The 22,397-nt window shown below is 42.9% G+C and overlaps 1 protein-coding gene across 4 annotated transcripts in view; it reads left to right on the plus strand.

The window, feature by feature from the left end:
- TESK2 (testis associated actin remodelling kinase 2) overlaps positions 1-22,397 on the plus strand; it is a 162,737-nt gene that overhangs the window by 130,343 nt on the left and 9,997 nt on the right. For 3 of the 4 annotated variants that reach the window (XM_017881798.1, XM_017881799.1, XM_017881801.1), the window contains one exon: positions 19,731-19,877. The exons of the other annotated variant lie outside the window; for it this stretch is intronic. In XM_017881798.1, coding sequence (XP_017737287.1) covers positions 19,731-19,877 — 147 coding nt within the window. The remainder of the gene's footprint in view (positions 1-19,730; positions 19,878-22,397) is intronic. 4 annotated transcript variants of the gene reach the window in all.

Raw genomic sequence — 22,397 nt, forward strand, 5'->3', positions numbered from 1 at the left:
AAAAAAAAAAAAAAAAAAAAAAATTTAAGAAGGTGACGGAACTAGTTGTGTGGATATGAAAGTGTTGTAGGTAGTTGGAATAGTATGTGCAAAGGCGTAGAGGCAGAAGTGTGCCTGGTCTGGTTGAATAACTCCAAGGTGGGTGATGTGACTGCAGTGGAGAGCATGAAGAAAACAGTAGTAGATGGAGTCAGAGATGAAACACTGGCTAGATCAGAGTCTCATATATACTGCTGTAAGAACTTTAGATTTTACTCAGGATGAATTATGAAGTCTTTGGAGGTTTTTGTGACATTCTTTAATGGGATCATCCTGGCTACTGTTTGGTGAATGACTGAAAAAAGAGAAAGGATGAAAGCAGGAAAACCAGTTAAGAGACTGTTACAATAAAGTCTGTGCAATAGATAAAGACTGCACAAAAGGTGAGAGTTGATGGTAATGGACCAGAATGATAGCAGTGGAGCTGGGAGTTCTGGATCCATTTTGAAAGTAGAAGAAAAACAAAAAAATAGGCTTTCCTGATGCATTGGCTGTGGGGTATGAGAGGATGAGAGAAGTCAAGGATAGGCCGGGCGCGGTGGCTCAAGCCTGTAATCCCAGCACTTTGGAAGGCCGAGACGGGTGGATCACGAGGTCAGGAGATCGAGACCATCCTGGCTAACACGGTGAAACCCCGTCTCTACTGAAAAAATACAAAAAAACTAGCCGGGCGAGGTGGTGGGCGCCTGTAGTCCCAGCTACTCCGGAGGCTGAGGCAGGAGAATGGCGTAAACCCGGGAGGCGGAGCTTGCAGTGAGCTGAGATCCGGCCACTGCACTCCAGCCCTGGCTACAGAGCGAGACTCCGTCTCAAAAAAAAAAAAAAAAAAAAAAAAAAGAAAAGCAAAGGAAAACTTTGGGGTTTTGGCCTGAACACCTAAAAAAATAGAGTTGCCATTAATGGAGATGGGGAAGACTATAGGAGGTACACAATGGGAGATGACCAAGAGGTCATTTTTGAATAGGTTCAGTTTGAGATATTTATTGAACATTCCAGTTGAGATATCTTCATAGAGTACTGGTGTCTGAAGGAGTACTCTGAGTGATACCTTCCTTATTCATATCCTGTTTATCAACATTTTCATTAGAGAGTGTTTCATTGATTTGGAAGGAGGCATTTTTCAACTGCTCTATTATGTCCTGAGTAACAAAATAAAAAAAATCACTAAGTGATTTTCATAGTAAATGTTTTCTATGTGCCAGGGTCTGCTAAGCCTTTTTTGCTCCCTCTCAATATATATTATTTAATTAGCATGCAATCCTATGAAATAGGTAATATTTTTCCCATTTTACAGATGACAAATCTGAGGCTCAGAAAGAGATTAAGTTAGCTAAAGTCTCGTAGCTGAGCTAGGATTTAAATCAAGTTTTGGCTGACTATAATCCTGTACTTACAGGTTTATAGATTTTGAGCTCCTTGTGCTTGGCTATTGTTCACTGCTGAATTGTCAGTAACTGGAGCATAAAGGCATGCAATAAATATTTGTTGGGTAAATGGAAAATGGATAAATGAGTACTCCTTCCCAACACTTGAGCTTTTAACAGTAAACTGTTAGCTGCAAAGATATCTGCCTCTTTCAAGGTCGTTTTGGCCATCCATTTGATGAATCTCTTTACAGCATTGGTAGTATGAGGACAGCAGAAGGATTTAGAAAGTTCTTCAGAGGATTTCTAGCTAATCTTTCTCCTAATCCCTTCATGATTGTTAAACTAGTGCGACAGTTGAATTCACAGAGTTCTTTTTGAGTTTAGGCTAGATGTGTTTCTAATAGATTTGCCAAGTGTAATTTTCGTAACTTGATGAGTGGTATCATTCCCAGGACTTGGTTCTGTGTTGGCTCCTGGGAGCTGTTCCAACTTTGGAATCTGTAGCAAGTAGGACCATGGAAGGAGGGTGTCCCGATATACCTCTCACACCTTGCTACTATACTCTTTCTGTATTTACTTTCTTTTTCTCTTTATGTGGTTTTTTCTTGTTATCCTGGTCACCATTATTTGCTTAGATAATAAATTCTTAGATCAGTGGTTTCCAGAGTCAATCATAGGCATTTATTTCCTTACTTGCTCATTTTAGCTTATATCAGTGCAATTGCTTGTGTCTGTTTCCTACTTAACAAATAATTATTAAGCAGGTACTGTGTCAAGGGCTAGTTTAGTGAACTTCAAAAAATGAGAAGCTGTTCTATGATAGTGGCAGAATGATTGTGTAAAATCTTCTGTAATACTAGTCACAAGTGGCTGCTCAATAAATGTTTGTTAAATGAATTAATAACTTGCAAAAGTATTAATACAGTGCTTGACTCTTCTACAAATGATAGTTTCCTTTTCCTTTATCCCTAATCTATCCCTTTTCCAAATCTTATCAATCACCATGTCCTGTTCATCTTACCTCTTTACTGTCTTGAACTATTTATCTTACACCATTCCTTCTGCCATCATCATCTCTTGCCATAACCTTTTAACTAGTCTCTCTGTCAGTCTTGTTTCACACTTTAAATCTATAGTCTATATTGCCAGCTGGAGTGGTCCTGAAATACAAATCTTTTTTTGTTTGTTTTGAATCATCTTAGCCATTTTTAAGTATATAGTTCAGTAGTTAGTATTAAGTATTTTCACATTGTTGTGCAACAGATCTCCAGACCTTTTTCTTTTCTTTCTTTTTTGAAACGGAATTTCGCTCTTGCTGCCCAGGCTGGAGTGCAATGGCGCGATCTTGGCTCACCGCAACCTCCGCCTCCCAGGTTTAAGCAATTCTTCTGCCTCAGCCTCCCAAGTAGCTGGGTTTACAGGCATGCACCACCACGCCCAGCTAATTTTATATTTTCAGTAGAGACAGGTTTTCTCCATGTTGGTCTCAAACTCCTGACCTCAGGTGATCCTCCCGCCTTGACCTCCCAAGGTGCTGGGATTACAGGCATGAGCCACCGCGCCTGGCTGTTTTTTCTTTTTTTAAGAAAGAAGCAGAGTCTTGCTCTGTTGCCCAGGCTGGAGTTCATAGTGCATTACAGCCGCAAATTCTCAGGCTCAAGCAGTCCTCCTGCCTTAGCCTCCCATGTAACAGGGACAGTAGCTACAGTACCAGGCCAGATCTTGTTTTGTTGTTGTGGTGGTTGTTGTTGTTGAGACAGAGTCTCACTTTGTCACCCAGGCTGGAGTGCAGTGGCACAATCTTGGCTCACTGCAACAACCTCTGCCTCCTGGGTTCAAGCGATTCTCCTGCCTCAGCCTCCTGAGTAGCTGGCATTACAGGCATGCACCACCACACCCGGCTAATTTTTTGTATTTTGTAGTGGAAACAGGGTTTCACCATGTTGCCCAGGCTGGTCTTGAACTCCTGAGCTCAGGTGATCTGCCCGCCTCGGCCTCCCAAAGTGCTGGGATTACAGGCGTGAGCCACTGCGTCTGGCTGCCGGATCTTTTATATCTTTTTTTAATTGTTATTGTTTCAAAAATAAGATGGGTCTCACTCTATCACCCAGGCTGGAATGCAGTGGAGTGATCATGGCTTACTGCAGTCTTCATTTCCCAAGCTCAAGTGATCCTCCTGTCTCAACCTTTCAAGTAGCTGGTACTACAGGCATGTGCCACCACATCTGGCTAATTTTTTATTTTTTGTAGATATGAGGTCTCGCTGTGTTGCCCAGGCTGGTCTCAAACTCCTGGGCTCGAGCAATCCTCCCACCTTGTTCTAAAGTGCTGGGAGTATAGAAGTGAGCCACTATGGCTGGCCTTTTTCATCTTGTGAAACAAACTCTATACCCATTAAACAACGACTGCTAATTTCTCCCTCTTCCCAGATCCTGGTAACAACCATTCTATTTTCTTTTTTACTTTTGAGACAGGGTTTCGCTGTTACCCAGGCACCCAGGCTGGAGTGCCGTGGTGTGATCTTGGCTGCCTGCAACCTCCACCTCCCAGGCTCAAGCGATTCTCCCACCTCAGCCTCCCAAGTAGCTAGGACTACAGCCGTGCATCACCATGCCCAGCTAATTTTTTTTTTTTTTTTTTTTTTGTATTTTTTGTAGAGATGGGGTTTCATCATGTTGCCCAGGCTGGTCTCGAACTCCTGAGCTCAGGCAATTCGCCCACCTCAGCCTCCTAAAGTGCTGGGATTTACAGGCATGAGCCACCACACCCAGCCTATACTTTCAGTTTCTATGAATTTGACTAATTTTGATACCTCATATAAGTGGAATCATATGGTATTTGTCTTTTGGGGATTGCATTATTTCACTTACCATAATGTCCACAAGGTTCATCCATGTTGTTGCATGTGATAGTATTTTCTTCCTTTTTATGGCTGCATAAATATTTTATTGTATGTATATACCATACTTTGTTTATCCATTCATGGGTCGATGAACATTTGTGTTGCTTTCACCTCTTGGATAGTGTAAATTATGCTGCTATGAACATGGGTATGCAAATATCTCTTTGAAACCCTACTTTCCAGACTTTTGGGTACATACCCAGAAGTAGGATTGCTGGACTGTATAGTAGTTCTATTTTTAACTTTTTGAGGAACTGCCATTTTTTTTTTCTGCAGTTGCACCATTTTACAATCTCACTGACGGTGCATAAGGGTTCCAGTTTCTCCACATCCTCACCAATACTTGTTATTTTCTTTTTTTCTTCTTCTTTTTTTTGATAGTAGCTATCTTAATGGATGTGAGGTGATATCTCATTGTGGTTTGATTTGCATTTCTCATTTGTTGCAAAGACTGTCCTTTCCCAATTGATAGGTGTTTATTTCTGTGCTCTCTATTCCATTACATTGGTCTATATGTCTGTTTTTATGCCAGTACCATTTTGTTTCTCCCTGAAAAAACCCTTCTATGGCTCCTCATTGTCCTCAGGGTAAAGTCAAAACTGATCTTGCTACTGCTTATCTCTGTGGCCTCACTGCTCACTTCTCTTGCCTCTCTGCTCCTGTCTCAACTGTGCGCTACAGCTGTACTGAACCTCTTTCAGTTCCACAAATGGAACATGACCCTTTCCACCTTTGGAGCTCTGCACCAGATTTTTTCTTTGCCCAGAACACACCTCTTCATCGCCCCAGCCCAACCAATTCTGCAGGCCCCAGCTTAGAATTCATTTTCTCTGGGAAGCCTTTTCTGATCTTCCAAGATTAGTTTGGTACCCCTTCTATGTGTTCCCATAATACAATAGAATTTATCTTTGATTTCAGCTGACTGTTCATATGTGTAGATTATAAATTCCTTGAGGTCAGGGATTGTTTTATTTACATTGACATCCTTTGGTTCCTAGCACAGTGCCTGACAAATGGTAGCTGCTTATCATATTTGTTGATTGAATAAATAAATTAACAATCAATGGCATTTCCTGGCTCAAAAACCTTCAGTGATTTCCTCATTGATTAAAGTCTTGGGTGAGATGCAAATATCTGTATTTAAAAAGAAATAAATAAAGTTCTACAAATTATTTTGATTCACAGCTAGAGTTTAAAAATAGAATTCAGGATAAACTCAGCCTGATATTCTAGTCCTTTATACCCTACCATAATACTACTTTTCTCCTAGTTCTCCTCTTCTTTAACAAGTACTCTATAATTCAGGCAAACTGGATTTCTTATTGTGTGCTGAACATGGTCTGTGTTTTCCTGCCTCTTTATCTATATTGTTTCTTCTTTTTTTTTTTTTTTTTTTGAGACGGAGTCTCGCTCTCGCCCGGGCTGCAGTGCGGTGGTTTTTTTTTGAGACGGAGTCTCGCTCTATCGCCCAGGCTGGAGTGCAGTGGCCGGATCTCAGCTCACTGCAAGCTCCGCCTCCCGGGTTTACGCCATTCTCCTGCCTCAGCCTCCCGAGTAGCTGGGACTACAGGCGCCCGCCACCTCGCCCGGCTAGTTTTTTGTATTTTTTAGTAGAGACGGGGTTTCACGGTGTTAGCCAGGATGGTCTCGATCTCCTGACCTCGTGATCCACCCGTCTCGGCCTCCCAAAGTGCTGGGATTACAGGCTTGAGCCACCGCGCCCGGCCTATATTGTTTCTTCAACCTAGAATATACTCTTTCCCTCTGTCCCATATAAATTATCTTCCCTGGCTGGATGTGGTGGCTCACGCCTGTAATCCCATCTCTTTGGAAGGTCGACGCGGGTGGATCATGATGTCAGGAGTTTGAGACCAGTCTGGCCAACATGGTGAAACCCCATCTCTACTAAAAACACAAAAATTAGCTAGGTGTGGTGGTGCACACCTTTAATCCCAGCTACTGGGGAGGCTGAGGCAGGAGAATTGCTTGAACCCAGGAGGTGGAGGTTGCAGTGAGCCAAGATTGTGCCGCTGCACTCCAGCCTGGGTGACAGAGCAAGACTNGAGCCACCGCGCCCGGCCTATATTGTTTCTTCAACCTAGAATATACTCTTTCCCTCTGTCCCATATAAATTATCTTCCCTGGCTGGATGTGGTGTCTCACGCCTGTAATCCCATCTCTTTGGAAGGTCGACGCGGGTGGATCATGATGTCAGGAGTTTGAGACCAGTCTGGCCAACATGGTGAAACCCCATCTCTACTAAAAACACAAAAATTAGCTAGGTGTGGTGGTGCACACCTTTAATCCCAGCTACTGGGGAGGCTGAGGCAGGAGAATTGCTTGAACCCAGGAGGTGGAGGTTGCAGTGAGCCAAGATTGTGCCGCTGCACTCCAGCCTGGGTGACAGAGCAAGACTTCATCTCAAAAAAAAAAAAAAAAAAAAAAATCATCTTTCCTTCAAGACCTGGCCTCAAAGTCCACATAAAACCTTTCCTGATTATTTTTCTCGGCTGCATCCTCTCTACCCGCCTCCACTGCCACCACTCATTTGATCATAATATTTCCTTCCATTAATCTTCTCCTATATAGAATTTTTGTACCTTTGTTATTACACATTCTTTATTTTATTTTATTTTATTTTATTTTATTTTATTTTATTTTATTTTATTTATTTAGAGACGGAGTTTCACTTTTGTTGCCTAGGCTGGAGTGCAGTGGTGCAATCTCAGCTCACTGCAACCTCCACCTTCTGGTTTCAAGTGATTCTTCTGCCTCAGCCTCCCGAGTACCTGGAATTACAGGCACCCGCCACCATGCCCAGCTAATTTTGTTGTAGAGGCAGGGTTTCACAATATTGGCCAGGCTCGTCTCGAACTCTTGACCTCATGATCCGCCTGCCTCGGTCTCCCAAAGTGCTGGGATTACAGGCGTTAGCCACTGCAGTCAGCCCCATTCTTTCATTTATTAAAGCTTTTTTTGCTTTAACTTCTCTACATAAGTGTACACTCCTAGGGTAGAAGAAACCCAGGCTTTGAGGTCGCAAGGCTTGGATGCAAATCCAGGCTGTACTATTTACTAGCTGAATAATCATAGGCAAGTTATGTAAATTCTCTGGGCCAGCCTAGTGGCTCACACCCATAATCCCAGCACTTTGGGAGGCCGAGGCAGATGGGTCACTTGAGGTCAGGAGTTTGAGACCAGCCTGACCAACATGGTGAAACCCCATCTCTACTAAAAATACAAAGTTAGCCAGGCATGGTGGCACATACCTGTAATCCCAGCTACTTGGGAGGCTGAGGCAGGAGGATTGCTTGAAGCCAGGAGGTGGAGGTTGCAGTGAGCCAAGATGGCGCCATTGCACTCCAGCCTGGGCAACAAGAGCAAAACTCTATCTCAAAAAACAAACAACCAGCCAGGTGCGGTGGCTCATGCCTGTAATCTCAGCACTTTGGGAGTCCAAGGCAGGTGGATCACTTGAGGTCAGGAGTTCGAGACCAGCCTGACCACCAATGTGAAACCTCCGTCTCTACTAAAAATACAAAAATTAGCCGGGCGTGGTGGCAGGGTGGCAGGCGCCTGTAGTTCCACGTACTCAGGAGGCTAAGACAGGAGAATTGCTTGAACCCAGAGGCAGAGGTTGTAGTGAGCTAAGACTGCATCACTACAGCCCAGCCTGGGCAATGGAGCAGGACTCCGTCTAAACAAACAACAACAACAAAAAAAAAAACAAAAATGAAAAGATGACAAGAATGTTTCAAGATATTATAATAATCAGGCCAGGTGAGGTGGCTCACGCCTGTAATCGCAGCACTTTGGGAGGCCAAGGTGGGTGGATTACCTGAAGTTAGGAGTTCAAGACCAGCCTGGCCAATATGGTGAAACCCATCTCTACTAAATATACAAAAAATTAGCCGGGTGTGGTGGCGGGCGCCTGTAATCCCAGCTACTCGGAAGGCTGAGGCAGGATAATTGCTTGAACCCAGGAGGTGGAGGTTGCAGTGAGCCAAGATCGCACCATTGCACTCCAGCCTGGGCAACAAGAGTGAAACTCCATCTCAAAAAAACAAAAAAAAAGATATTACAATGGTTAAATGAGGTAACTATGAAAGTGCTCTGCCGGGTGTGGTGGCTCACGCCTGTAATCCCAGCACTTTGAGAGGCTGACTGAGGTGGGCAGATCACCTGAGGTCAGGAGTTTGAGCCCAGCCTGGCCAACATGGTGAAACCCTGTCTCTACTAAAAATAAATTAGTCAGGCATGGTGGCAGGCACCATCTCAAAAAAAAAAAAAAAAAAAAAAAGAAGAATGAGGAACCAAATGATGCCCGGTTTCTAGGTGGATGGCGATGCCATTTACTGAAATGTAGAAAACTTGGAGGGTGCAGCTGGAATACTTCCTTCTTTCAGCTGTGTATGCATTACTTCGGAATTGGTTTTTTTTAATGTAACACTAATCAACATGGTCTCCTCAATGTAGAAGATCAGACTCAGTCTTTTGCCTGAGCCTTTCTTTGTCTGAGTAGACATTATTGAACATTTTATTTTATTTTATTTTATTTTATTTTATTTTATTTTTGAGACAAGGTCTGGCTCTAATGCCCAGGCTGGGGTGCAGTGTTGCAATGTTGGCTCACTGCAACCTCTGCCTCCCCAGCTCAAGCCATCCTCCCACCTCAGCCTCCTGAGTAGCTGAGACTACAAGCATGCACCACTATGCCCGGCTAATTTTTGTATTTTTTGTAGAGACAAGGTTTTACCATGTTACCCAGGCTGGTCTTGAACTCGTGAGCTCAAGCAGTCTGCCCACCTTGGCCCTCAGGAGTGCTGGGATTACAGGTGTGAGCCTCTGCACCCAGCCAGCATTATTAAATATTTGTTTTTGCATGATATTTATTGGAAAGTTCCTCTAAAAGCATATTTCTCTTTTATATCTTAAATTACATTTTAATGATTAAATTGGGGGGTGGGGCTTCCAATGAAAGAGGGAACTTAAAACCCACCTCCATTTATTTAAATGCACTTACTTATGCATTTGTTTGTTCAACAATTTCACTGAGTTTTACAAAGGGGCTTACAAAATTGAGCAGGACCTAGTTCCTGCCATAAATGTTATAGTACAGTGTGATGTGTGATGAACAATAGTAGAAACATGTGCAGGATGCTGAAGTGGCACCAAGAATGGGCTCAAACTCCTAGGCTGAAGCAATCCTCCCTCCTCAGCCTCCCAAAGTACTGGGATTACAGGCATGAGCCACTGCGCCCAGCCTAGCACAAAAAATGGGATGGGGTATCAACGAATGCTTTCCATGAGTTCAGAAGGATGAATAAGTGGCTGGCCGTGGTGGCTCACACCTGTAATCCCAACACTTTGGGAGGCTGAAGCAGGCAGATCACTTGAGGTCAGGAGTTTGAGACCAGCTGGTCAACATGTTGAAACTCCGTCTCTGCTAAAAATACCAAAAATTAGATGGGTGTGGTGGTCCGTGGCTGTAATCCCAGTTACTCAGGAGGCTGATGCAGGAGAATTGCTTAAACCCTGGAGGTGGAGGTTGCAGTGAGCGGGGATCGCACCACTGCACTCCAACCTGGGCGACAGAGTGATACTCAGTCTCAAAAAATAATAAATAAATAAATAAGGCCCAGTGTGGTTGTTCATGCCTGTAATCCCAGCACTTTGGGAGGTTGAGGCAGGCAGATCACCTGAGGTCAGGAGTTTGAGACCAGCCTGGCCAACACGGTGAAACCCCATCTCTACTAAAAATACAAAATTAGGCCAGGTGCAGTGGCTCACGCCTGTAATCCCAGCACTTTGGGAGGCCAAGGTGGGCAGATCATGAGATCAGGAGTTCAAGACCAGCCTGACCAACATGGTGAAGCCCCATCTCTACTAAAAATACAAAAATTAGCTGGGTGTGGTGGTGCACGCCTGTAATCCCAGCTACTCAGGAGGCTGAGGCAGGAGAATTGCGTGAACCCAGGAGGCAGAGGTTGCAGTGAGCTGAGATTGCGCCACTGCACTGTAGCCTGGGTGACAGAGTGAGACTCCATCTCAAAAAAAATAAAAAAGAAGAAGAAGCAGCAGCCAGGTGTGGTGGTGCACTCCCATAATCCTAGCTACTCAGAGAATCACTTGAACCCAAGAGGAGGAGGTTGTAGTGAGCTGAGATCGTGCCATTGCAGTACAGCCTGGGCGACAAGAGGGAAACTTTGACTCAAAAAAAAAAAAAAAATAAAAATGAAAATAAATAAATAAATAAATGAGAAGGATGAATAAGAATTAGCAAAGCCATGAAGGAGGGCATAAAGAAGGGTATTCAGTAAGCATATATGAAGGCCAAGAGTTAAACACTTAAATATTCTGAAATATATTTTGGGTTATTAAGAACATTTTACTCTGTGGCTAGATCTAGTGTTCCCTTTTTATTTTTGAGTCAGCTCATTACTACTGACTGTTTCAGTTAGGCAAGCCCTGGTGAACCTCCTGGAGTGGTAAGCAAATTCAGTCCTTGGCAGATATACGGATGTACGCTTGTAGTGGCTGTGGATTCTTGAGCTGAGAACAGGAGGCTTCTTTGGAGCACAAGCCTCCCACAGGGCACTCTTGGGATGTCTGTCCTGGAATTACCCAGAGCAGTAACAAAGCTTTCTTTTCTTCTTTAACCCAAGCCAGCAGGATGGGATGTCGGCTAGCCTTTGTGTTTGAAGCCTACCAACAAACATACAGTGGCCAGCACAAAAGCATTGTTGGGCTACAGTGAAAACTAGGTCGGGGCCCAAACCCTTTTTTGCAAAGAGCCCCTCCAAAGAGTAGAGTGCCAACGAGCCACTGATTTGGCTGTTTGACATTGATACTGGTTTATGACAGGTTTCTGACTTACTGATGGCACATCGAGTCGTTTAAGATTCTGAAATATTTTTCCATTGCTGTCTGAACCTTTCAATTTGGAATCTCTGAGATGTCTTTGACTCTTTTTTCCTTATTTCTCATATCTATCACTCAGTTGCTAAAAAGCTTTATATTCTGACTATAGCCAACTTTTTATTGCCCATAAATAGCACTGTTAGTTAGATGTTTGGTCACCTCTCATCTGGCTGTTGCAGTACCCTCCAAACCTGCCTCTAGTTCCTTCTCTATCCTGCTACCAGAATGATCTTTCTAAAAGGCAGTTTGGGTCATGTATTAGTTTCTTAGAGCTGCCATAGCAAAGCACTACAATGTGGGTGACATCGCAGAAACTTCTTATCTCAGAGTTCAGAAGACTGGAAGTCCAAAATCAAAGTGTTGGTAGGGCCCTGTTCTCTCTGAAGTCTCTACAGGAAGATCCTTCCTTGCCTTTTCCTAGCTTCTGGTAGGTTTTTGGTGTTCCTTGCCTTGTAGATGTCTCAGTCCAATTTCTGCCTCTATCTTAACATGACAATTTTCCCTGTGTTAGCCTGTATCTCTTGCCCCTCTTTTTATAAGAATTCCAGTCATATTGGATTAAGGGCCTGCCCTACTCCAATATGACCTCATCTTAACTTGATTACATCAGCAAAGACCCTATTTCCAAGTAAGGTCACATTTATAGTTATCAGGGTTTAGGACTTGCATGCATCTTTTGGGGGGATATAATTCAACCCTCATTAGATCATATTATACCTTTACCTATAAACCTTCAGTGGCCCATGTGGTTTGCTGAATTAACTGTAGATGCTTCCTCTTGGTATTCCAGAACTTCAGCACTAATAACAAATATAATAATAATAGAAATAGTCATAACTGACATATTGAGGACTTTCCTTGACATTATTCTTAGCATTTTACGTGTATCAACTTACTGAATCTTCACAACAACTCTGTGGGTTAGGCACTATTATTATTCCCATTTTATAGATGTATATTAAACAAACTGAGTAACTCAGGACTCTGCAACTATTATAGTCTGAGATGAGATTCGATCCTAGCCAGTCTAACTGCAGTCCCCACTATATTATACTGCCCATCTTAACTTTGTAGCTTCATCCTTTCTCCCCTACTTATACAGAAAAAAAAATAATTACTAATCTCTGTGCTTTGTTATCTTTGTGTTCCTTTTACATAGACTATCTTTCTTATCCCCAACCCTGCCTATGGGTAACCATGAAATGGAATTAAATCCTCAACAATGAGTGAATATTAGCCAGGCCTAGGTGGGGAAAGGGGAAGGATGTTACAGGTAAAGGGACCAGCAATGTGTACAGATGTGCAGGTGAGCAGGAGTCAGACTTTTATAAGCAGGAGTGAAAGGCTTTGTGTGCCTTTCTGAGGATTGTGGGTTTTATCCTACAAGTAATAGAGTGTCACTGAATAATTTTAACAAGAGAGTGGCTTCAGGTTGGCATTTCAGAAAGACTGTCTTTGCTATATTGTGAAAAATGGATTGGAATGAGGGTTAAATCTTTTCAAGATGCAAAAGCAGGCAAGAAAACAGGTTAGAAAGCTAACGGAATAACCTAAGGGAGGGGTGAGAATGGTAAGTTATTGATAGTGGGTTCTACCTGTTGTAAAAAATGAAAATAAAATTTAAAAAGATACTGTTAATTGGAAGAATGAGTTGTGTACTGTGAGCTAAACACCATACTAGACTGACTTTGTATTTATACCTTATCTCTTCAGTTACTCCTTGCCTTTGAACAAACACCAAATCTTGATTCTACCTCTAATGTCTCTTAGATATTAACCTCCTTTCCATTCTTGCTGCCATTGTCTTATTCAGGCCTTGGTTATTTTAACTCTTCTCCCAGCCTCAGTTTCTGACCTTTTCATACAATTTTTATACTACCGTTAGAATGATATTTCTATGTAGCATATCTGATCATGTTATTCTCCTGTGTGGAAAAAAAAGTGTTAGTTGATTGTATGGCATCTCTAGTAGACCATCTAGGCTAGACTAGTCTCTATGGGCAGAGATTGGCCCCATTTATCTCTGTGTTTCACATTATAGGTTTTCAGTGTTTGGGTAGGTGAATAGAAGGATGGATGAATCTTTCTCAGTACCATGTTGCTAATTAGATGGTAGCAAATGATCTCTGCTAGTTGGATGGCAGCACAGTTATCTTCCTTGGGTAAGTGGCCTAACTCCTGGCCAGTTGGGTAGATTTTTCAAAAGGGAATAATAATTCTTACAGTTGATATTTTCTCCAGATCTTCTCTGAATGCCTTTGAGCCACTGTTCAGAGATAAGCTTATTTGGTTGCAGGTATCAGTACAATGATAATTCAAAAATTTTTAAAGCTACTATGTTGTCTTATGTTCTGAATAGTTATGACTGGTTGAGACTATTGTAGCTTACTAGAATCAGCAAGAATTGGGAACTGGAGTCCTAGGTGCATTTACCTCAGAGAGAGGTACATATTCCCTAGAGCCACTCCAGAATATTCTCTGTATGGATGTGTTTATGTGCTTGTCTGTGCCTGAATTGGTACCTACCAGACCCTATAGGGAATATGTGGGAAGAACCTATACTCTTTAGCCTAGGCAGTTGTCTTAGTCCATTTGTGCTGCTATAAGAATATATCATAGACTGGGTAGCTTATAAACAACAGAAGTTTATTTCTCACACTTCTGGAGTCTGGGCAATCTAAGATCTAGGCACAAGCAGATTCAGTGTTTGGTGAGGGCCTACTTCATGGTTCATAGATACCTGTCTTTTTGCTATGTCCTTACATCGTGGAAGGGACTAAAGAACTGTGGGGACGCTTGTACACACACACACTCTCTCTATATCGTGGTAAAATACATATAACATATAATTTATCATCTTTTTTTTGAGAGGGGGGTCTTGCTATGTTGCCCAGGCTGGTGTTGAGCTCCTGGCCTCAAGCGATCCTCCAACATCAGCTTCTCAAAGTGCTGGGATTACAGACAAGAGCCACTGTGCCTGGCCAAGAGACAAGTTCTTACTCTCATATGAAAGTGGCAGTAGGGGAAGGAATGCTCAATAAATGTTTGTAGAAATAACCTGAATTGATATTCCTGAGTGGAGAACTGAGTGTCCACTTCTCTGTGCCTTTGGTGATATTAAAAAGATGTGGGCATATGATTTCTTGCATTTTAGTAATAAAGGTTTATTTACATAATATAGTTGAATTACCAATACACTTTTAAAAGTTACTGAGTGCCTTCTAGGAAAAGGCTGTGTATATGTAATGAAACCAAGTATCAAACACAAATGAAATGCAAGAAACTCTGTTATTTTATTAGACCATGAGGAAGTGAGGCAGGTTTTGGTATAGTTAAAATTGGTATAGAAAAAGGTAACAGCCACTGAGAGGTATTGAAGTACCTGTAACACATTTTATTGGCTGTACTATAGTTTCTAACTTAAAAGTTTAAAATAAAAATGTTAAAACTTCTGTAATAATTAACTGTATTACCAATGCCTTGGGTTGTTTTATAGGGCTGACCGAGGGAGTGGTCTAGCTGAAAATGAAAGCAAAACAGCTGTTATCCCTGTCCGGGAAAGCTGAACATGCTAATACCGTTGCTCTTGTCTCTGCTTCCTGCAGAGGGATTTGTTTAGAAGCCACACCAGCTGAGTCTGCACTGGGAGTTGCTTATGGAGAAGTGAACATTCCAGCTAATAGGCACAGAGACTGTGTAGAAATCTTCTGGCTGGGTGCGGTGTCTCATGCCTGTAATCCTAGCACTTTGGGAGGCTGAGGCGGGTGGATCACCTGAGGTCAGGAGTTCGAGACCAGCCTGGCCAACATAGGAAAACCCTGTCTCTACTAAAAAAAATACAAAAATTAGCTGGGCCTGGTGACACGAGCCTGTAATCCCAGCTACTCCGGAAGCTGAGACTGGAGAATCACTTGAACCTGGAAGGCGTGGGTTGCAGTGAGCCGAGATGGCGCCACTGAACTCCAGCCTGAGTGACAGAGTGAGACTCCATATCAAAAAAAAAAAAAAAAAAAAAGAAGTCTTCCTTGTTGGCAGATCTTAAATTTCCTTTTCTCATACATGTAAAGGTCTTGAAACATTGAGAAGTGGTTTCTGAGGGCCGAGAGGCTTATCAGCCCAACTAATTTATTCACCAAAGGCAGGCAAGAGAAATGGGTTATAAAAGCAAATTCCATTTGTTTTTCCTCCCTGATCCTTGGTTTGCGCTTTTTCCATCTTGCCTGGAAAAGCCAGAATCTATTAGCCAAGTGTGATTCCTCATCTTTTGTCACCTTTTCCTGTGCTCTCCACCCTCTGGCTTTGCATATGGATTTCCAGGGCCTTCAGAGACATTGCTGAACAGAGTAAACAAATGTTTCCCAGAGCCAAGAGTCCTGGCCTCACCTGGCCTATAGAGAGTGCACATACAGTCTTTTCATTATAGTGTCTTCTGCCTGGCACTCAGTTGGGAAACCTGAGTGGCTCCTGAAGACAGGCCTGACATATCACACTGTCATCATGCTAAAGAAGTGAACCACTGCCTACCTTTTGACTTTCAGAGCTAAAGAAACCTGCCTGCATGATTAGACGTCAGCTTCATTGCCCACTTATAACTTGAAGTTCACAAGCTCAGTTTCTTTTCAGCAAATGGGCACCTCAAATGTGAACCTTAGGCAGATTCAACTAGAATGAAGAGAGCAAGGTGCTGTGCTTATGCCGTCATTATGCCTTATTTTAAGATTTTCAAAGATGGATTATCAAGCAGGATGAAGCAGATCAACAAGTTTCCCTTTTGAGAAGTTAGAAGATTTATTTTTAGTCACTCTTTCTGCCTTGCCAAAACTGATCGACGCTTCCAAGGATCTGAAGTGCTGCATGGTGCTGCCCCAACTGGTTCTTTTGGTGCATGACATTTAAATTTTTTTTGAAACATTTTCATATGTTTTATTTTATTATTATTTTTTGTTGCCCAGGCTGGAGTGCAGTAATATGATCTCTGCTCACTGCAACCTCTGCCTCCCAGGTTCAAGCGATTCTCGTGCCTCAGCCTCCCGAGTAGCTGGGATCACAATCGTCTGCCACCATGCCCAGCTTATTTTTGTATCTTTAGTAGAGACGGGGTTTTACCATGTTGGCCAGGCTGGCCTCGAACTCCTAGCCTCAGGTGATCCACCTGCCTTGGCCTCCTAAAGTGCTAGGAATACAGGTGTGAGCCATCTCGCCTGGCCAACTTTCACATATTTTTTTTCGAGACAAGGTCTCACTCTGTTGCCTAGGCTGGAGTGCAGTGGCTCAATCTCGCTTCACTGCAGCCTCCACTTCCCGGGTTCAAGCGATTTCTCCTGCCTCAGCCTCCCAAGTAGCTGGGATTACAGGCAATCACCACCATGCCTGGCTAATTTTTGTATTTTTAGTAGAGATGGGGTTTCACTATGTTGGCCAGGCTAGTCTTGAACTCCTGACCTTAGGTGATCTGCCCGCCTTGGCCTCCCAAAGTGCTGGGATTACAGGCATGAGACTTTCACATATTTTATTAGATTCTCATAACACTGCAAATTAGGTGAATCAGGGATTATCATACCTACTTATAGTTGAGAAAAGTGAAAGATGGATAGCCTTATTAGTAGATTTGTCCAAGTTAAATGGCTATTAGGAGGCTGGATTGGGCTAGAATTCAGATATTTCTCCTCTTATCCCATTAAGTTCCCTAGTCCTTTGTAAATTCAATAGTACCCCAAAATATGTATTAAGATAGAAATTTTAGGCTCAGAGGAATTTCTGTCTTTTCCCCCTTGGGAGGAGGAGGGAAATAATACATCATATAAGGTTTGAGTAAATTCATTTTTGAGCTCCTGTGCTGAATGACGCTCTCTGACTCAGATGCTGTGGTCTCTAACTCTCCAGTGCAACGTAGTGGTAAAGAGTATGGACTTGAGCCAGACTGCAGAGTCTGCCAGTCTCTGCCACTTAATAATTGGATAATTTTAAGCAAGTTGCTTAATTTCTAAATGCCTTCTCTAAAATAGGACTAATAGTATATAGTCCTTTTGTAGTCCATAGCATGATTATTGGATTTTCATGTGCATGTGTGAGGTTTATTACCCTCAAACCTTATTAATGTCTGCATGTTGCCTGTCTGACATGAAAAAAAAAAAAAAGGAAAAAATGTAACAGTATACCTACAGGGTTATTGTGCAGATTAAATGAGATAATATATGCAAAACTCTTAGAACAGTGCCTCAAACAATTTAAGTACTATATAAATAACAGCTGCTATTATTATCTATAAATAAATATACTGGGTCTCACTCTGTTGCCCAAGCTGGAGTCTAGTGGCACAATCATGGCTCACTACAGCCTTGACCTCCTGAGGTTCAAGTGATCATCACAACCTCAACCTTGTGAGTAGCTGGGACTATAGGCACACACCACCACACCCAGCTAATTTTTTTTTTTTTTTTTTTTTTGAGATGGAGTTTCACTCTTGTTGCCCAGGCTGGAGTGCAGTGGTGCGATCTTGGCTCACTGCAACCTCCGTCTCCTGTGTTCAAGCAATTCTCCTGTCTCAGCCTCCCGAGTGGCTGGGATTACACACACCTACTACCATGCCCAGCTAATTTTTTTGTATTTTTAGTAGAGACAGAGTTTCACCATGTTGGCCAGGCTGGTCTTGAACTCCTGATGTCAGGTGATCCACCTGCCTCGGCCTCCCAAAGTGCTAGGATTACAGGCATGAGCCACCGCGCCTGGCTGTCCTTCTGAACGTTTAGAATGTTTTCCTATTGACATTCTTGCCTGTTCCTTGGGATTCTGTTAATTTTCCATCTTACATGTTAAACCCTGGGCATGCATGACCTTGGAATGCAAGACTGCTTCATCTCAATGTTTTTGCCTCCTAAATATTAAGTCTCTCACTTAGATTTTGTTCTTAAACTTCAAACTGACTGTGTTTAGATCATTTCCACCTTGGTTGTCCAATAAGCACCTGCACCTTTAATAATTTAACTTCTCCCAGCTGAACTCACTATCTTTTTTTTTTTTTTTTTTTTTTAAAGACAAGGTCTCACTCTGTCACCCAGGCTGGAGTGCATTGGCATGATCTTAGCTCACTGCAGCCTCAACCTCCCAGGCTCAAGTGATCTTCCATGTAGCTAGGACTACAGGTGTGCACCATCATGTCCAGCTAATTCTGTTTATTTATTTATTTTGAGATGGAGTCTCGCTCTGTTGCCCAGGCTGGAGTGCAGTAGCGCGATCTCAGCTCACCACAAGCTCCACCTCCCAGGTTCATGCCATTCTCCTGCCTCAGCCTCCCGAGTAGCTGGGACTACAGGCACCCGCCACCAAGCTTGGCTAATTTTTTGTATTTTTAGTAGAGACGGAGTTTCACTGTCTTAGCCAGGATGGTCTCATTACTGTGTTAGCCAGGATGACCTCATGATCCGCCCGCCTCGGCCTCCCAAAGTGCTGGGATTACAGGCTTGAGCCACCACGCCCAGCCAATTCTGTTTATTTTTTGTAGAGACTAAGTCTCTCACTATGCTGTTCAGGCTGGTCTGAACTCCTGAGCTCAAGCGATCCTCCTACCTCTCAAAGTTCTAGGATTATAGGCATGAGTCACCATACCTGGCCTGAACTCACTGTCTTTTAACATTGCCTCATCTTCTAAACATCTACTCCTCTCCTTACTCTCTGGGTATTTAATAATGACATCCAGGGACCAATAGCCTATTGCTCTCATTCTCTAATCCAGGTAATTATCAATTTTTTTTAACTCTGTCATCTAAATACATTTTGAATCTTGCTTTCATTCCAGTGCCTCTACTATTGCCATGATTCAGATGCCCTGCTCTCACCAGGATTATTGCAGTAATCTCCTATTTCCCTTTCTCTGTATTTTTCACTCTAATCCATCTATCATACCATTGCTAAAATAATATTTTCTTTAAAAAGCAAATATAACCATGTGGCTCTCCTGCTTAAAATGCTTTTGTTTCCTATAGACAGGATAAAGTTTACATATCTTAGCAAAACATATCAGCCTCACTTCCTGACTCATCTATAAATGCACTCTGGCCATATCGAAGTAAATTAAGTTCCTGAATGCATCATGCACTTAACCTGTAACTTTGTATATGCTGCTCCCTCTGTGTCCCTCTTTCCTGCTACTCCGGTTCATCCTTTCTGACTCCTTATTTCCTCTCTGCATCTTCCTCTGAAATGCCTTCACAGTTTAGCTTTATCCTTGGTACTGCATGGTGTTGTCCTACCTGCACATAACTATATTTTAATATTTATTATATGATATTGTTTGTCTATGTCCCTTAATAGATTGTGGTCTCCTTAAAGGAAAGTGTCATTGTGTGCAGCACCTACCATAGTGCTTGGAGACAGAATAAGCCCTCAATAACTTAAAAAAAAAAAAAAAGTCTCTGTCTTCTAAGTGTTTACTCTCTAATGGTTTCACCACTAGCCTAAACATTTCTGATAAATGGTAGCTGGGTTTTCCTTCTGTTTTGCAGTATATCAACTCCGGGAACCTGGAACAGTTGCTAGACAGTAACCTGCATTTGCCTTGGACTGTGAGGGTAAAACTGGCCTATGACATAGCAGTGGGCCTCAGCTACCTTCACTTCAAAGGCATTTTTCATCGGGACCTCACATCTAAGGTATGAAGGCTTTACTTTCACAACTCATTGAGGGATACCACCCTTCTCTTTTGCCAAGAAAGCTGTCAGATTTAACATTTAATCACAGAGGACATAATTCATTACATTTTATAGTTAGTCCTTAGAAAGCCTACATCTTTTCCTTCTGTTTTTGAGATAGTGTCTCACTCTATTGCCCAGGCTGGAGTGCTTCTGCCTCCTGGGTTCAATAATTCTCGTGCCTCAGCCTCCTGGGTAGCTGGGACTAGAAATGCGCATTACCACACTTGGCTAATTTTTAGTAGAGGAAGAATTTTACCATATTGGCCAGGCTGGTCTTGAACTCCTGGCTGCAAACAATCCACCACGTTGGGCTCCCAAAGTGCTGGGATTACAGGCGTGAGTCACTGTGCCCCACCATAAGCCTATATTTTCTTACAGAAGATTCCTTTCAGTGCTGAGTGAGCCAACACATATACTTTTTTTTTTTTTTTTTTGAGACAGGGTCTCACCTTGTCACTCAGGCTGGAGTGCAGTTGCGTGATCTTAGCTCACTGCAGCCTCCATCCCATGGGCTCAAGCAATCCTCCTACCTTAGCCTTCTGAATAGCTGGGACCACAGGTGTGTACCACCATGCCTAGCTGTATTTTTGGGTTTTTTGGGTTTTTTTTTTTTTTTCTGCTCTTATTGCCCAGGCTGGAGTGCAATGGCGTGATCTTGGCTCACTGCAGCCTCCATCTCCTGGGTTCAAGCAATTATCCTGCCTCAGCCTCCTGAGTAGCTGGGATTACAGATGCCCGCCATCACCCCTAGCTAATTTTTTGTATTTTTAATAAAGATGGGGTTTCACCATGTTGGCCAGGCTGGTCTCAAACTTCTGACCTCAGGTGATCCACGTGCCGTGGCCTCTCAAAGTGCTGGAATTACAGGCGTGAGCCACTGTACCCAGCCTTTTTTTGTATTTTTAATAGAGATGGGGTCTTGCCATTTTGCCCAGACTGGTCTCAAACTCGTGAGCTCAAGCAGTCCACCTGCCTCAGCCTCCTAAGGTGCTGGGATTACATGCGTGCACTGTGCCCAGCCAACGCATACATCTTGAGAGCCTTCATGTTTAACTTCAGTCTCCTGAATATGTGTAACAAGAGCAAATGACATGAGAAAGGTTAATAAATTCTTGCCTTATAGGAGTGACAGCAGTCAAGGCAGTATAGGGGCCTATCACTTTTCTTTCCTGTGGCCCCCAGGATGTAGTTCTTAGTTAAGAGCAGGAGTTCAGTGAAGTCAGTTTTAGTCACTTGAATGCAGGTTTTTAGGGCCATAATGTACTGACCCATTTTCTGCCTGTGTGATTGAGTTTCTGCTGCCCTGCCAGTTCCTCTTTGGCATCAGCTGATCTCTGTAGCACTCTTGCTGTCCAAATTGCTGTGTGACCAGGTTAGAAAAGAGTCTCTTTCAGAGGAAGTTGGCCATGCCACAAAACAGGCACCTCATAGCCAAATGGCCTAAGATACCATCATGACAAGGTTTATATAAATAGTACTGTTTGATTATTGATGGGGGAACTGTAAGGCGATCTAACATATCTAATATGACTTCTGCCCAAGAACTGAATTAAAGTCTGCTAGGGAGGTGTATGAGAGTTTTGTACCTGCCTAAGAATAGCCGTCACTTCATTCCCCACCCTCAATACCTACATGTACACATATTCACACATGCATGCACATACTTCTCCTCCTTCTGCCCTAGATGAAGGGGAGGGGAGCCTGTCTTAAGAAAAAGCTTGAAAGGGAACAGAAGTAGCAGTACTCTGAGTCAATAAAGCCTAAAGCAGTAAGTACCTGGATGCCTCACATGGAATGGTTTCGGTGTGTGGCAGACTCACTTGTAGTCAGCTGCACTGTTCCTGAAGGAGCACAAGACTGGCAAGTAGAAACTGGGAACCAACTGAGGCCTAGTTATAAGGAGCCCTTTATCTACTTTACTGTCTGTAAGAACTGGACAGTTAGGCAGTTGGGACCTGAAAGGTGATATCTTATCTCTTCATTAGCCATTTCTTCTCCCCCAGGATGTTTTGGAAAACCAAAACTAAGAAAAGTGCAGGCCAGGTGTGGTGGCTCACGCCTGTAATCCTAGCACTTTGGGAGGCCGAGGTGGGCAGATCACCTGAGGTCAGGAGTTCAAGACCAGCCTGGCCAACATGGTGAAACCCTGTCTCTACTAAAATACAAAAATTAGCTGGGCACGATGGCGGGTGTATGTAATCCCAGCTACTTGGGAGGCTGAGACAGGAGAATCGCTTGAACCCGGGAGATGGTGGTTGAGGTGAGCTGAGATCGTGCCACTGCACTCTAGTCTGGGCAACTGAGTGAGACTCCGTCTTGAAAAAATAAAAATAAAAATGCATTTGTTCCAGGTAAATGGATGGGGTTGAATCAATTTAGATATCAAATATTTGCTTCCTACTCAGAAAGCACCATTTTTTCTAAGATAGAGGGAGTTTGTGACAAAATATGTATCAGTTACACAGATTTCCACCCCCC

The sequence above is a fragment of the Rhinopithecus bieti genome, unplaced genomic scaffold, assembly GCF_001698545.2.
Source record: "Rhinopithecus bieti isolate Rb0 unplaced genomic scaffold, ASM169854v2 scaffold_12155, whole genome shotgun sequence".
Lineage (NCBI taxonomy): Eukaryota > Metazoa > Chordata > Mammalia > Primates > Cercopithecidae > Rhinopithecus > Rhinopithecus bieti.